Genomic DNA, 15,266 nt, shown 5'->3' on the forward strand with positions numbered 1-15,266 from the left:
CCTCACCAGCGCAGGGAGAAGGCAGCTTAGAGAGGGGCCGCGACACGGTCCGCGGCTCTCCCCCCTGTCGCAGCATCACCCTGCCCTTCTCCAAGATGGCGGCGCAGGCTTCGCCCCGCTCCAAGATGGCGTTGGGGCGGCCCCGCCCCGCGGCGGCGGAGCGGGGCGGCGGTGCCGGGGCAGCCGCGGTGTCCTTGCGGTGGGACGGGGGCCTGGGGCGCGGGGCCATGCTCGCCTTGGTGGCCAGGGCTGCGGTAAGGGCGGCACGGGAGAGGCGGCTTGGGTTGCAGCCGGGGCGGGAGGTGGCAGCCGGGTCCGTGCGGGGCCTTTCCCAGGGCAAGCGGTGGCCCCGGGCCCCAGCCCGGGGCACAGGCGCGGGTGAGTCCCCGATCAGGGCCGTAGGGCGGGTGTCCCGCGGTGTGAGCAGAGTGGGAGGGTCGGTCCCAGCTCCCGCAGCCCCCCCGGTGCGGGGCAGGGGCGCTGCCCGGGTCAGTCCCCCCGGTGCGGTCGGTTCCTCCCCGTGCCCGGCGGCAGCGTGAGCGGTTGGGCTGTCCGGGATGGAAATCACGGGATCACGGGGTAGTCAGAGTTGGAAGGGACCTCTGGAGATCCCCAGACAGGGTCACCTGGAGCGAGTGACACCGGAACGGGTCCAGGTGGGTTTGGAATGTCACTGGAGAGGGAGACTCCACGCCCTCCCTGGGCACCTGTTCCAGTGCTCTCCGGAAAGAAGTTCTTCCTCACGTTGGTGTGAAACTCCTTGTGTTTTAGTTTATGGCCATTGCTCCTCGTCCTCTTGCTGGGCACCATGGAAAAAGTCTGGCACCATTCCCTTGCATGAGGATGATTAGTGAGATCCCCTCTCAGCCTTCCCTTCTCCCGACTAAACAGGCCCAGCTCTCCCAGCCTCTCCTCATAAAAGAGATGCTCCAGTCCCTTAATCGTATTTGCGGCCCCTGCTGGACCCCATCCAGTAGCTCCTTGTCTTTTCTGTAATGAGGTGTCCCGTTGGGGCTGGACAGCACGAAGGGGCCGGGCTTGGGAACTGCTCATTGCAAACCCTGTCAGGTCCCGGGAGGAGGAGGCAGAGCAGCAGGAGAGCAGCTACAGGATGGATCCACTCCCGGAGTTACTGAGGGCCCAGGCAGGGCTGGTTGTCTCTGGGCTTGAGGGAGTCTCCAGCTTCTTATTTAAAAATAAAAGACAAAGACAAACCTCTGACATCTGACACTCAAATGCTGTGGCCGTGCTGAGAATCAGACACTGCTGTGAAATTCTTCCTGCCCCCCAGCCCCTGGCTGCAGGTGGATTTCCTTTCCCACTAGCTTTGCAGGCTCTGGCAAAGGTCATCTGTCATGCTTGGATATGGCTGGGGAGCGATGCCAGCCCACAGCCTGGCCCTGTCTGCACACCCTGCTCCACTGGTGTTCGTTTTCCTGGTGCTCGTGGGGGGAGGTGGGCTGTTCTGTTTCCTGCCAGCTGCTCAGCTCTGATGCTGTTCCTCCTCCCACCAAACTCTTTGGAGTTTAACTCCAGACTGAACAAGCAGGGGACATAAAAGAGGGAAGATGCAAATGCATTCCACGTTTTAACATGCAGTGGCTTCAGTTAGTTTGATTTGGGATTTTCATTGTTACCCCAGGGGAAAATCTGAAAGTGTTTGTTTGCAATCATCATTCTTGAGCTGAGCTCTGCAGACTGTGCTTGTCAGCCCCTCAGTTCATTAGACAGACAGGAAGGAGGGGCTGATAGTCCTTGTGGCTGCATGAGTCTCTCATTGCCCTGCTGTGGAGATAGGTTTTGGGTTTTGGGGTATTTTTTTTTAAAGGTTGACAAGCCAGAAACTCCCCAGAGTCTCAGCTTGCAATAATGCCCACACATGCATAGGGAGTGAGGGCAGTTAAGATACTTCCTTTAGCCCCAAACTGAATTTGCCCCCATCTCCAACTACCTACACTACCACCAGTGAGGCTGGGTCACTGTCCTCACCTGACACCCTCTGGCCACCTTTGCCTGACTAAAAGGACTGAATTGCCCACCCCCCACAGAAGGGCTCCCTGCAGCTTTTCCCTTCCAGTGCCAGCTCACGGTGCCACCTCCTTCCAGGACATAAACCAGGGTCTCTCCTCGTGGGAGAGACCTCTCATAACAGCTGCAGTAGTTTCACCATCCATGCAGAGGCTGAGGGAACAACATTCCCGGTGCTGTCACTTCTGCCGTGGCTGGAGCCGAGAGCTGTTGATCAGAGAGACTCTGCCCACAGTTATTGATCAGCACTGCCAGGCAGTGTCTGCCAGAGCTGCCCAGAGAGGCACCTCTGGGGCAGTTGTCGCAACCTTGGTTTGATTATTCCCGTCGCTTCCCGGGGCTGTGCCAGCCCCTGAGCTCTCTGATCGGAGCAGTCATGTGGCACTTGGCTAATAAGGTGACGCCCTGCACGGGCAGCACATTGTCAGGTGGAAGAGGAGACCCAGACAGGCCGAGGGAGAGGTTTACGGTCTTTTCTGTCCTCCCAGCCATGGATAGGAAGCAGGAGCAAGCAGAGAAGGTACAGTATGCCCACACTTCCGTGATTAACACCCTTCGTTCCTTCCCAGCCCTGCTCTTCTCTCCTGCCTCAGTAATTCCTCCTTCTCTTGTTTTTCTCCTTCCTTCTCCAAACCGTGGTCTCACAGCTCTTGCCAGGTCCCACAAAGAGCACAGGGCATTTTCCCTGGGGACTTTGTCACCTTGCAGATTTAGATCTTTCTTTCTTCTCTGTGCTTAACTGCTGGGAGGAGGTGTGGGGACAGCTATTTTCATGGTTTTGAAAATGAAAGGGATTGTTCTCTCTGGCTTTGCATCCTCAGTACACTGACAATGCAAAGTCCAGAGTCCTGCAGGAGTGTCTGATTCAGTAGATCCAATGGAGAGAAAGATGCAGAGGGAACTGGAAACCTTTAGAGTACAATTTAAACATCTTCAAGCTGAAGGATGTTCCTCCTGTTCACTCAAGAGGATGTTGTTATTCCTTTGGGGGAAAACGGGCAGGTTCATTTCCCGGTTAGCACTTGGGTTTGCTCTGTTTCATTTCCCAGTTAGCACTTGGGTTTGCTCTGTTTCGTTTCTCTGCCCAGGGAAATGGTTGGTGCTTTCTGAGGCTTCTGCTCCCACACGACCCACTTGGACCCCAGGAGCCTGTTGGCATCACCCACAATTTCCTGTACAGTCAGAGAAGAGGCATTTTAATCCTGCCCCAAACTTAGCTAAATTCTGCCTCCTCAGAGCCAAAAGGGTAGTTTGGTTTGGCATGAGGGTTCTGTTTAACTTTTTAGCCTTCTGCTGTTGTAAGAAACTCTGAAAGTTTCTGACAGTTCATAAGATGATTATTTCTTTCACAACTTTCTTCCCACTTACAGTGGGATGGAAGGGTTTGACTTTGTCAAATACGTGGAGACTCTCAGCTGGAAGGTGCCCAGTGTGGGAGATTATCCCAGCAGCATTTTCTCAGAGGAGCTGAGAATCGGAGTCTTGGGAGATGGAGTTCCTCTTTTGCAGCTCTCCTGGGTGCCCTGCACCCTCTCCAGCAAACAGCCGTGCTCTGCTCCCAGGCTGGGACACCTGAATGCCTGTGGAGAGGCTGGGATGGAGATTCCCAGATCCAGGTTATTTGCTGGCTCGTGCACACCAGGGGGAAGTTTTGTCTCGACACTTGCTCTGTGCTTTGCAGGCCAGGCCCTGTGGCCTGCTGAAGCCGACAGCATCTCTAGGCAAGATCCTGGGCAGAATCCAGCTCCACCAGGAAGCACTGCCCCCCCTGCCCGTGCCACCACTCCAGCAGACCCTGGACAGGTACCTGCTGACCCTGCAGCCCATCGTGAGCCAGGAGGAGCTGAACCACACGCAGGAGCTGGTGGCCGAGTTCCGCAAGCCGGGAGGCGTCGGGGAGAGGCTGCAGAAGGGCCTGGAGAGAAGAGCCAAGAAAACAGAGAACTGGGTAGGTTGGGACTGTCCCCAGCTCTGGGGAGGGAGGGTGGAGGGCTGATGGGCACCTCTCCCATGTCCTGGCTGGGTCACTGGCACCTGTGTTTTAATGGCATCACCTTCGTGACCAGTTTGTTGCTGACCTCCCTGAGCTCCTCAGCACGACTTGGGTGAGCAGAGAGGTTTATGGCAGGACAGGGAGTTGCTGGCCCTGCCTGTGGCTGCTGAAGGCTCTGTCAGCATCATGCAGCTGCCCCAAGAAACTGAAGGAAACCCTTTACTAGAGCCCTGCACTAAGAACCCCTCCTGCCTTGCTCAAATCGCTCTCTCCCCTTCCCACCTGCAAAGCAGAGACCTCAGTTTGTAAAGTGTGGGGCAGGGTGCTGAGACCTGTGAGCCAGGCTCAGGTCAAACAGCAGCTCATCCCTGCATGTTACCTTTCTCCATCCCAGCTCTCAGACTGGTGGCTGAAGACAGCTTACCTGGAATATCGCCTGCCAGTTGTGGTCCACTCCAGCCCAGGTGTGGTTTTACCCAAGCAGGATTTTCTGGATCGACAGGGTCAGCTCAGGTAAAGTCCTTTTCTCCTTTCCCTTAGGTTACAGGTGGGATAAGCTTTCTGTACTGGACAAGGATGAGGGTGTTCAGGCTGATTGGGAAAGTAATTATCACGTGGTGCCCAAGTCTGAGCTGTCTGTGCTGTGCAAGAGGACTCCAAGGGCAAGGCTGCCAGGCTGTAAGGAAACTCCTGGTTGCACCAGGCTAAATATTTAATTATGGGAGAAAACCAAAGAGTCCGGTGGTTCAGGTATTAAACAGGACTAAACACCTACGTTCAAGTCTTTGCTCTGGCACAGATCTTCATTGCAAGATGGTCAAATCACTGGCTGGAGGCATTGTGAGGATGTATCTGAACCACTAAGATTGTGTGTGCGTTTAAAGGAGCCCTAAAAAGTAGCCCAGGCATGTAAGGGAGATTATCCAGGAATGCCTCTGGAGTTTTCTGGTTTATAGGGATGAGGGAGCCCTGTTATGTTGTTTCACTTGTGATTTATGGTTTGGAAAACTTCACAGTGACCAGCTTCTCCAAGCCTTTCCTTGCAATCAGACCTTGCCATGCCCTCTCTTCCTTGTGGCCTCCCTTTAATTTTTAACCACTGCTATGAGTGTGTTGAATTCACCTTTCCAAACTTTAGCACTGACCTTTACACAGTTACCTTTGCCACAGTTATCAGTCAGCACTGCCCTGGAGATCAAAAGTAACAGCCAGGGGATCAGTGAGGAACAAATCCTCCCTCCCACCCCCGTGATACACCTGAGCAGAAGTGCAGAGGATAAACCTTGTGACAGTGCAAGAGCACACAAACATCTTTGAAAGCTCTGCCATGTTATTGCTTCTTAAGTTGTTCCAAATAGCATGTAAGATCTGGAGAACTGCCAGTGCCCCAACTAGTGGAATTGAGAAGCTGCATAAGAATCTGGGCTCCCCTGTAAAACTACAGTCTAAACGTGTGTTTGGGTAGTTTGTGGCTGTACAAAGAAGTTGTACAAAGAAGTGCAACTTCAGACTAAAGCTTCAGAAACCAAAAGGCAAATTTAGAAAGTGGTGGTTCTCCACTCCTTAATCTGGTAACACTGCTGTCTGAAAATGAGTCAACCAACTTCTCCTCGAGCCCAAACTCTGCTCCCAGGCTGTTCAATCTCAGAAAAGGAACATAGGCTCTCTCACTGGTGTTTCCCTCAGGTTTTACAATTAGGCTGTGAAATTTTCACTGTAAACTATTTTGCAGGATGTCTCGTTTAACAGCCCTTAAGTTCTTGGAGTTGTGTCCTTTGGTCTTTCCTAGGGCTGGGCGGGCTGAGCCATCTGAGAGGACACAGCCTGCAAATGCCAAATGCTGGCACCACCTGACCACAACCTCTTGTCCCAGTGACCCCCTACCTCCTTTCCCTCACGGATTGGTGGGAGCTCCCAGGTCAGAGAAGGCTAATCTTGTCACAGCCCTGCTGGCACTGGCAGTGTTCACGTGATCCTGGTAAACACAACACCTCAGTGTCCACATGCAGCACCTCTGCCTTTGTTTCAGAGCCCTCAGTGCCAGAGGAAGGTTCTTCAGGGTTGCATGAGCAGCAGGATGTTCAGTGGGTAGGAATTCAGTCAGCAGTGATGAGTCTTGGATGCAGGGAGAAACTTCTGTGATTTGGCTTGACACTTCAAGGTGGCCTCTGGTCAGGAAAGGGCAGAAATCCCCTTCTCTTGGTGCTGTTTTAATGCTGAGATTCAGAACTTGGACGTGATAAAATCCTCACAGATCAGTAACAAATGCTGCTGTTAGAGGGTCATCTGGACTGAATCCTGCTTTCTTCTAAGTTGTCCAGCATTCCTTGGTTATACAGTAAGATACATAAAAAAGTGCCACGTGGGAGGACTACCCAGGTATCTCAAATCACAGCCCAGAGTGGTTGTATCAGTGAACCAGAGATGGGCACAACAGGGGCTTGGCAGAAAGGCTGAGCTTTCTAAGGAGCAGAGAGCAGCTCTGCTAATCCTCCTCTGCTCATCCCTCAGCCCCAGATGGTCTGTGCTTGAATCTCAGATTGTTACATTTGATATTTTTCCAGGTTTGCCGCCAAGCTGATTGAGGGCGTCCTGGATTTCAAGTCCATGATTGACAAGTGAGTTATTGACCCTCCAGACTTCTCACACATTCCTTCCTGTCATAGAGAGGCTGAGCCTCGTCCATAAATCTCCCTTCCAAATAGAAAGGCAAGAGAAGACAGCGCATATTTGAAAAGAGATATTGTAATCCCCAGCACTGCTCACTGCCACAGTCACTACTGCTGGAAAGAAAGCAAACTTACTTTTCTTTCTTCATGTTCTTTGTTTACCTTAATGCTTTCATTGGCACACGAACGTGCTTGGAGGGAGTGAGCCCGACTGCCAGTCCTGTGGAGCTTCGTGCTTCTGTTTGCTCACAGGACAAGCTACAGCTCAGGCAGCAGGAATCTGTTTCTCTCATTTTGGGTTCCTGGTGTTTCTCATCTCCCGGCCAGACAGGATGAGCTCTAGAGAAATTTGTGCCTCCCTTACCCTTTTTCTTTAGTCACCAGCAAATCTCTGCTGAACATGTCATATTTATGGTCCAAAAATACGTTTACCAGCACCAACAGTCAAACAAGGTTCAGGGCTAGCTGTGAAAAGGGTAGTTGGAATATGGCTGATAAAGTGAGTGATTGAACCCAGCCTAGTTAATGTCATATCAGCACATCAGACACTTGTCACTCAAAACTACAGCCATGGAGTAGGTACAGAGATTTCTCTGGTGTCACAGAGAGGGCGGTGCTTTTTTCTTCCCAAATTGAAGGCCAGCAAACAGACATTTTTTGTAGCCCCTATTAGAAAAGCTCCTGGTAGGAATGGGGAAGCACAGCCCCTTTTTTTATCCCACCAGCACCTTTAGGTCTTGCTGGAGTGACAGCAGCAGCAGAGCTGAGCCTGTGCCCTGTGTGGGGAGCACACCCTGCTCACACTGATCTGTTTTCTCTCTCCCTCCCTCCTTACCTTGCTGTGTCTGCAGTGAGACCCTTCCAGTGGAGTACATGGGTGGGAAGCCCCTCTGCATGAACCAGTACTACCAGATCCTCTCCTCCTGCCGCATTCCCGGGCCCAAGCGGGACTCCATTGTCAACTATGCCAAGGGCAACAAGCAGTCCAGGCACATCACAGTGGTTCACAACTTCCAGGTATGGCAGCTCCTGAGCTTTCAAAGTGTCCCTTTCAGCTGGCTGTGATCCAGAAAGGGAACAAGAGAAAGGGTCTGCCCACAAGGTTTGCCTCACCTGTGAGTCATTCCTGCTCACTTTATCCTCTTTGGCCAGCAAGGCCAACAGCTGGCATTGCCATGTGTGAGCAACAGACTGTGAGGCGAAAAAAATGCTCTCTTCTTCTGTTTCTTGTCCCTGAAATTCCCATCTCTCAAAGCCTAGAGATTATGCCTGGAATTGGAAACTGCAAGTGGAAATTGGATAACAAACCCTCCCACCACAGCTTGGTCTCAGAAACAGGAATTCCTCATGTGTTTTGGTTCTCATTACCATGGTTTCTGAGCTTCTTAAAACCAGGACTGTATTTATGCCCTGCAAGGGAAGCTGGACTTGGGTTTCTCAGTTCTGAATATCCTTCAAAGTTCTGCTTAAAGCTGAGTTCTTAGGTCAGGTCTTACCTTCTCAAAGTAGCTGTTGCCTGTTTTTTGGGTCTGGACAATAACAAGCTTCTCTCATTCCCTCTGTCCTTGTCCACTCTTCTCACCATCCAGTTCTTTGAGCTGGATGTTTACAACAGTGATGGATCTCCCCTGACTGCCGAGCAGCTCTTCATCCAGCTGGAGAAGATATGGAACACCTCCCTCCAAACAAACAAAGAACCTATTGGGATCCTCACCACCAACCACCGAAACAGCTGGGCAAAAGCCTACAACAACCTCCTGAAAGGTCTGTAGAGCCCCTAACACACAAGTGCTAACAAACACTGCAGATCCTTGACCTGCCAACCTCACCACTGTGCTCTGCTCAGAAATTTGGAAGCTTGTTCTGGACAGGCAACGTGAGGTTTTTACCTCCAAGGGCAATCAATGCAAGGTCTGAAGCTTGGTTTGTTAGACCTGAAATCCCAGAGTTTGTTGCCTTGCACATGTAAACAATGTGAAAAAAGGAGGGTGAATGCAGCATGTTCACACCTGTAATAGCTGTGTACACCCCCAGTGGATTCCAACACCGGGTCCTCCAAACCTGCTCTTTCAACAAGGTTTTCAACTCCCCTTCCTTACTGGTGGTTCCTTTCTCTCCCAGACAAGACCAACAAGGAGTCTGTGCGTGCCATTGAGAAGAGCATCTGCACCGTGTGCCTCGATGCCCCCATGCCCCGGGTGTCCGAGGACATCTACAACAGCCGCGTGGCCGCGCAGATGCTGCACGGCGGCGGCAGCTGCTGGAACAGCGGCAACCGCTGGTTCGACAAGACCCTGCAGGTAAGTGCTGGTGCTCCAAAGGTGCTGCAGCTCTGGGTCTGCAGATGTTTTCTCCTGAGACTACAAAGGTCCAAGAAATCCCTCGTGCAGGCGAGTTTTCCTCCTGTCAAGAGGGTGGAAAAATAAGGCAGACGAGGTGTGGTGGCTGACAGCGCGAGATCCTGTGGTTCCCCTTGCAGTCACCAGCGCTCTGCTGCCTCAGGGATTTGTTTCTTCTACTGCCTCTGCCCACGCTTACTCAGTGCAGCAGGTCTTTGTGTTCCTTATAAATCAATTTTCTGCCTGCGGTGAACAATTCCTTGTCTGCTCAGAGGCAGCCCAAACGATGGGAGGTCTGTTCCTTGGATCTCCTCCAGGCTTGTCACTTTTCCTGGTTCTGCCAGGAGCTGCCCAGTGGCGTTTTGTTTTGTTTTCTCAAACATAAGCTACCATCCCACAGCATCCCTCTGATCTTTTCTCCATTCAGTCTTGTCAAGAGCCTTCAACAGCAGCTGCTATTGGAGCTTTTCCTTCATTAGTTGGTATATCCTGGCTTGTGGATTGTAGCAATGATGCTTTAGAAGATTCTTCTTGTACTTGCTGAACTGTTCATAATGTTTTCAACTGTTTTGTTCCTATATGGAACTCTTCACTGATGGGATAAAGTTTAGAAGTTGCAGCTAATTCCTGTTGTGCTTCTCTCCCAGTTCATCATTGCTGAAGATGGCTCCTGTGGTCTCGTGTATGAACATGCTCCCTCTGAAGGTCCTCCCATCGTTGCTCTTCTGGATCATGTCGTGGAGTTCACGTGAGTCCTGCCTCCCCTGCTCTTCCTCACTGTTGGGAACAGTTTCTAAACCACCTGCTCCCCAGGAACATGCCTCTTCACAGCTCAATCCCCAGGAATCTGTTCTGGAGGAAGGGTGGTGGGATGCTAATTAGGTATTGCAGTTCTTGTATCCATGAGGAGACCTGAGTGGCCAAGCTACTCTGGTAGTACTGCTTCCACTCTTGGGGAATTGCACTACCTTGAGCCAGGGAGAGAGAGGTGTTTGTTTCTTCTTTTGGGCAGAAGGCACAGAAGACATTTCATTCACACCCTTTGTAAAACACCATATTGGCGCTGTGAAGAATTTTTCAGAATGTAACCAGTGTCACAAGGTGTTAGGGAGAATCTCCTGTGCATTTCTATTCAGGCTCTGGTGTTCAAGCTGAGCTTTATGTCAAAGGTCTGATCAAACAGAACCATTTCTCTGTGCAGGAAGAAACCCGAGAAGGCCAGATCACCAACGGTTCCTCTGCCAATGCCCAAAAAGCTGCGGTTTAACATCACCCCAGAAATCAAGAATGACATAGAGAATGCAAAGCAAAACCTCAACATGTGAGTATGAAGCAGTGGAGAGGTCAGTGAGTGACTGGGGGAGTAATTCATGTCCCCCTTTGGAGCATGTCAGTGGTTTAAATGAGGCTTTCCCTGCTGCAGCCAGGGAGCATTCCCAGGGGATTCTGGGGTCAACAGCACTGAATTGAGCTGAAAAGTACTAAAGCCACCTGCCAGGAATAAAGTCAAAGGTGCTGGAAAGGGGTAGTTACTGATCCATCCCATTTGCTAAGAATGAGCAAGACTTTACTGGATCCAACTGGGAATACTGGAGCATAAACACACACAAGCCCATCTGAGCTGGTGAAGATTTTCAGCAGTGGCCAAAAAAATCTTACCTCTGTGGTGCTGGCCAAAGAAATCTGTGTGTGGTGGAGCTCTCTGTCCCTGCATAGGACATGGCCTGTTCCCTCTGAGCCTTGTGAAAGCAAATCCACTCCTCTGTGTTACAAGAACAAGCAACAGGCAAAGAAACACTTTTTCTTTCCTTGCAGAATGGTCGAAGACCTGGATATCAAAGTCATGGTCTTTCATCACTTCGGGAAAGGCTTCCCCAAGTCAGAGAAGATAAGCCCTGATGCTTTTATCCAGCTGGCCTTGCAGCTGGCATACTACAGGTAAGAGCACCAGCAGGGAATTCCTCAACCTCCTCAAACACATGAGCTTGATAAAGGTGGCACAGAGAAGCCTCTGCAGGGCCTTTCCCCCAGGGCAGGCTGTAGTGGTTTGAACCTTGTTTTCCCCCCAGAGGCTAAGAAAAGTGGTAACCCCCAGGGGTGGAAACCCCTGGAAGTTTTGAAGTTCTGTCCAATGAGCGCTCCTGCAGAAATGTAAACATATCACAAGCACCGGAAGAGTTGTAGTTTGGTTGGTAGAAGAGTAGCCATGTTGTTGTAGGAGCCACGAGGAAAGGGGCCTGGAGCCCCTCGGGGCCTCTGGGGCCCCCCAGCCCCAGTTGGGGGCTGCAGAGACTTGGAACAGTGTTAAGCTGGACTATGTGTCTGTAGCTGTGAGCTGGGAGATGTTTTCCATCTCGAGTGAGCAGAGACAGAGCAGAAGTGGCAGCAGTGTCCAGAGACTCTGGCTAAGAGCCAGGACAGATAAGAACTGAACTGGAGGAAGCAGCAGAAGCTAGCAGCAGAGCTACGGAGTTCTGGGGGTAAGAACTGATATTAGACCCCCCAAACTCCTTTGAGACCTCCTGGAAGGAGGAAGATGATGGACTCTTACTTGAAAGAGCCTTGGAGTGCTACAGCACTTGCAGAGAGGAGCTGAGAAGCTCAGAGTGTCCTGGGAAGCTGGACTGGGATGGAGAGGAATGTGGAAGAGGGCTTCGCCCCCCACCCGCTGCCTTGAGACAGAGCACGGAGCTCTGCAAAGGGGAATTTGAATCCCCTGAGGAAGGGACTTTCACGAAGATGCCCCTGCATTTCGTGATATACCTGTGGTGACACGAGTCTGGTCCCTGCTGGCAGCCCACAGGTGAGGCCTTCGCTTGGACCGAAGGAGAGCCGAGGGGCTTGGAGACCCCCTTGTGTGTATTGAACAGAGATCCAGCTACAACAATCCAGTTACTGCTGCATGCATGAGATGAGGAGACCTGCTGCCTTAGACGAGATTCCTGCTTTGAGACTGGAAGGGATCTGTCCTTCTTTCCCTCCTGGACTTTTATTTGGAGGGGAGAAGAGATCTGATCCATTGTAAATACTATATGTCATAGTAGAGATAGCTGTGGTTTTGTGTATAATGTATTAGGATATTTGTACAGTCATTGTAATATATTCCCTTTCCCCCACTTTGAGTCTGGTTGTGTTTTGTGTGGAAAAAAACCCATCTCACATTAGGTTGAGATGTGGGAGGGGGGATGGAGCTAGGGAACTGGATTTTGGGCTATCTCAAACCATGACACAGGCTCACTGCTGTGACTGTCCCCTCCACGTGCAGGATGTACGGCCACGCCTGTGCCACGTACGAGAGCGCGTCGCTGAGGATGTTCCGCCTGGGCCGCACCGACACCATCCGCTCCACCTCCGTGGACTCCCTCAAGTTTGTGCAATCCATGGACAGCCCTGACAAATCGGTGAGGAACTTGGAGTGAGAGGACTCCGCTCCTAAAAATAAAAGCTGCTTACTTGGCTAACCCTGTGTCAGCTGGTTTCAGCTGAGCGGAGCTGCACCCGTTACGAAATTGAGCCAAAACGTAGCTTGAAATACGTATTTACAAATATAAAACCGTGGGTTTCATTTGGCTTTTCTTCTACATGTGCTGAAAGCCTGGGAAACAACACATGGATGTTTCTAATCCCACCAAAAAGTCCCTTCTAAAAGTCTGTTTGGCTACTCAGACTAAGTTCTGCTACTGATGGATGAACTCCATTCAGAATGAACAAACACAGCAAAACAAAACAATGTAAAAATTAAATCTAGTAAATATAAAAGTTAGTTTTGTACAGACACCCAAGACAGAAATGCCCTCCATCCTAGAGGAACAGCCAAAGTGAGGTTTTCCATTCTTGAAAAAAAATTACATCTGTGTGTTCTCAGGACCAGGAGAAAGCAGACCTGCTGAGGAGAGCCACAAAGGCCCACAGGGAATACACAGACATGGTGAGTGTCCTCTGTGCAGCCAGACTTGGGGTTTTACCCAGCAAATGATGGTTCTGGGGAAAGAAAAGACCTTAAAAGCTTTCACTGCTGACACAGCAATATGGCTGTTGCAAAGGTCTAACTCTGATCTGACAGTGCTCTGAGGCCACAGAGTGAATCCTTTCTCTCTAGCTAGTGGGTTAAGTGTCCCTTGTGACTGACCTAAAGGAGAGGATCACATATTACAATAGCTTCAGTTCTTACCATCATTGCTGCTCATAAATGCCAAAGTTGCACACGGACCCCTTAAACCAGAGGGAATCCATGGGCAGGAACTGTAAGGTTGATTCCACTGCTGTGTTTAATTTCACAGTCCATACAATTAAGAATGACTATTGTTCCTAAAGGCAAGATCTAGTTTCCTTCTAACTTCCAAGATGTAGAGATTTTTAGAAGTGTTCTTTTCTTTGTCCCAAAAAAATGGATAGTTTTGCTCACTGGCCTGCTGGACTGGCTTTCATCTGCCCTTCCTTCCTTCCAGGCCATACGGGGCAATGCCATAGACCGGCACCTCCTTGGCCTGAAGCTCCAGGCTATTGAGGATCTCGTGAGCATGCCAGAGCTGTTCATGGACACAGCCTATGCTGTTGCAATGCACTTCAATCTCTCAACCAGCCAGGTAGGACAAAAGTGCTTTCTCTGCTTCTTTTCATGCTTTTCTTCTCCATGTTTCTTTCGTTCCTTTCTATTATAAACTAATCTTCATTTGGGGTCAGGAATTTTTAAGCCAGCTGCCAATCCCATAAAGGTGCAGATCTGACCTTACAGCTGCCACAGTCCCTCACAGCCTTGTAAAAACTAACCTAACCAAAGCCAGGATCACCAGAAGTGTTTAGTGTCTAAATGCAAGTGAGATCAATGAAGCCAGCTGCCAGGACAGCTTCATCTTATCTGCTGTGCTCTGATTCTTACTTGTGACTTTATCCTGGGGAGAAGCACTCCTTTGGAAGCACATTGCTGCTAAACAGTAGGATCCAACATGAGTGTGGTGGGAGGTGGGGCTGACCAGAGGCCCTTCTAGAGCACTTTAATGAGATGAGTTTCCTGCTGACAGAGCTGTTTGCATTTGATGGTTTCCCTTCTCTCTGACTGGTCAGAAGGTTTTAATCACATTGTCTCCACAGGTCCCAGCAAAGACAGACTGCGTGATGTGTTTTGGTCCCGTGGTTCCAGATGGCTACGGAATCTGTTACAACCCCATGGAAGAACACATCAACTTTGCAATTTCAGCCTTCAACAGCTGTGCCGACACAAACGCCGCCCGCATGGCACATTATCTCGAGAAGGCACTGCTAGACATGAGGATCTTGCTCCAGGCTGCTCCCAAATCCAAACTGTAAGAGGCAAACATGATGCAAACCCCCCCCCCTAGTTAAAGGGGCTATGCCTCATGCGCTGAAGTTCCCAATTCCTCAGACAATAATTGAGAGAACAGCTGCCCCTGGAACCTAGGAAGGCTTCTATCATTTGCTTTCATCAAGAGGTTACACAACAGTCACCCGCAGATACCAGACTCTGTAGTGAAAGGAAACAGTCTCAAGCCAAAGTAGAACTGACTGGTCCTCTCCCGTCAATACAAAGTGCACCTTCCTGTCCTCAAAGAGGACTCAAATATGATTTTTACAAAACTTACTATAAAGGAATACAGAAAGCACAGACCTTACCAGTATCTAAATCCATTTGGTGAGGAAGGTAGTTCTCCAGGAAAAGCAGGGAATGTTTATTGTGTGATGCAACTACTGTTAAGTCTTCCGAAGAGCATCTTTCAAACTTGACTGAAGGTTTTTCTGCTGCTCCAGCAAAACTTCACCACTGAACTTTGGCAAGGGGAGAAAGAAGTTAAGCCAGAGCAGATCCAGCCTTGTTAGAGTGCACTGCACTACTAATCCCAGGCACTCCAACCAGTATCTGCTTTACAGGAACATTCCCTTCCCCTTGTTTTAGGACGCTGGGATCTCCTTTCTGTTGCACTGACCTTATTAACAATAGAACATGACTCGCTGTAAACTAAGGTAGTTTTTATTGGTGGTTTTGTTGTTGTTGCTCTGGGCTGTTTGTTAAGCTTGCTGCTGTGGTCCTGCCATTGATCTTCCAGCTCAGCCTAAAGCTTTTTCCCCCACAAAGCTTCTATGAAACTCCTCTCACATAGGTTTTGCCAGCTTTGGCTTCACATCTGCAGAGATGAGAAGAGATTGTCTATGCATTCAGCAGGATACTTGCTAAGCTTTGTACCTTTCTTTGGAACTGAAGAAAGGAAAAAGATGCTGACT

At 50.4% G+C, this 15,266-nt stretch overlaps 1 protein-coding gene across 4 annotated transcripts; it reads left to right on the forward strand.

Moving 5' to 3' along the window:
- Positions 1-88: 88 nt before the first annotated feature.
- Positions 89-15,007, forward strand: CRAT (carnitine O-acetyltransferase). Of its 4 annotated transcripts, XM_027649861.1 has the most exons (15): positions 238-254; positions 2,457-2,548; positions 3,710-3,976; positions 4,416-4,534; positions 6,586-6,639; positions 7,542-7,707; positions 8,280-8,454; positions 8,812-8,990; positions 9,677-9,777; positions 10,231-10,350; positions 10,845-10,967; positions 12,295-12,430; positions 12,895-12,957; positions 13,478-13,615; positions 14,121-15,007. In XM_027649861.1, exons 2-15 carry the CDS (start codon positions 2,519-2,521, stop codon positions 14,334-14,336), a joined length of 1,887 nt encoding a protein of 628 aa, XP_027505662.1. In that variant the 5' UTR covers positions 238-254; positions 2,457-2,518; the 3' UTR covers positions 14,337-15,007. The 4 variants fall into 4 exon arrangements, with proteins under 4 accessions (XP_027505659.1, XP_027505662.1, XP_027505661.1 ...); XM_027649858.1 differs by lacking the exon at positions 2,457-2,548 and having other exon boundaries at positions 89-254; XM_027649860.1 differs by lacking the exons at positions 238-254; positions 2,457-2,548 and adding an exon at positions 543-656.
- Positions 15,008-15,266: the final 259 nt, after the last annotated feature.

This window comes from Corapipo altera, unplaced genomic scaffold (assembly GCF_003945725.1).
Source record: "Corapipo altera isolate COAL_440 unplaced genomic scaffold, ASM394572v1 268, whole genome shotgun sequence".
In the NCBI taxonomy this organism is placed as follows: domain Eukaryota; kingdom Metazoa; phylum Chordata; class Aves; order Passeriformes; family Pipridae; genus Corapipo; species Corapipo altera.

What these genes read in the sequence shown, in the direction of transcription:
- CRAT (XM_027649858.1), top strand. Translation starts at nt 96, where the DNA reads ATGGCGGCGCAGGCTTCGCCCCGCTCCAAGATGGCGTTGGGGCGGCCC. An exon ending in CCTTGGTGGCCAGGGCTGCG is followed by an intron (nt 255 to 3,709) that starts GTAAGGGCGGCA and finishes TGTGCTTTGCAG; the next exon opens with GCCAGGCCCTGTGGCCTGCT. An exon ending in CTACAACAACCTCCTGAAAG is followed by an intron (nt 8,455 to 8,811) that starts GTCTGTAGAGCC and finishes TTTCTCTCCCAG; the next exon opens with ACAAGACCAACAAGGAGTCT.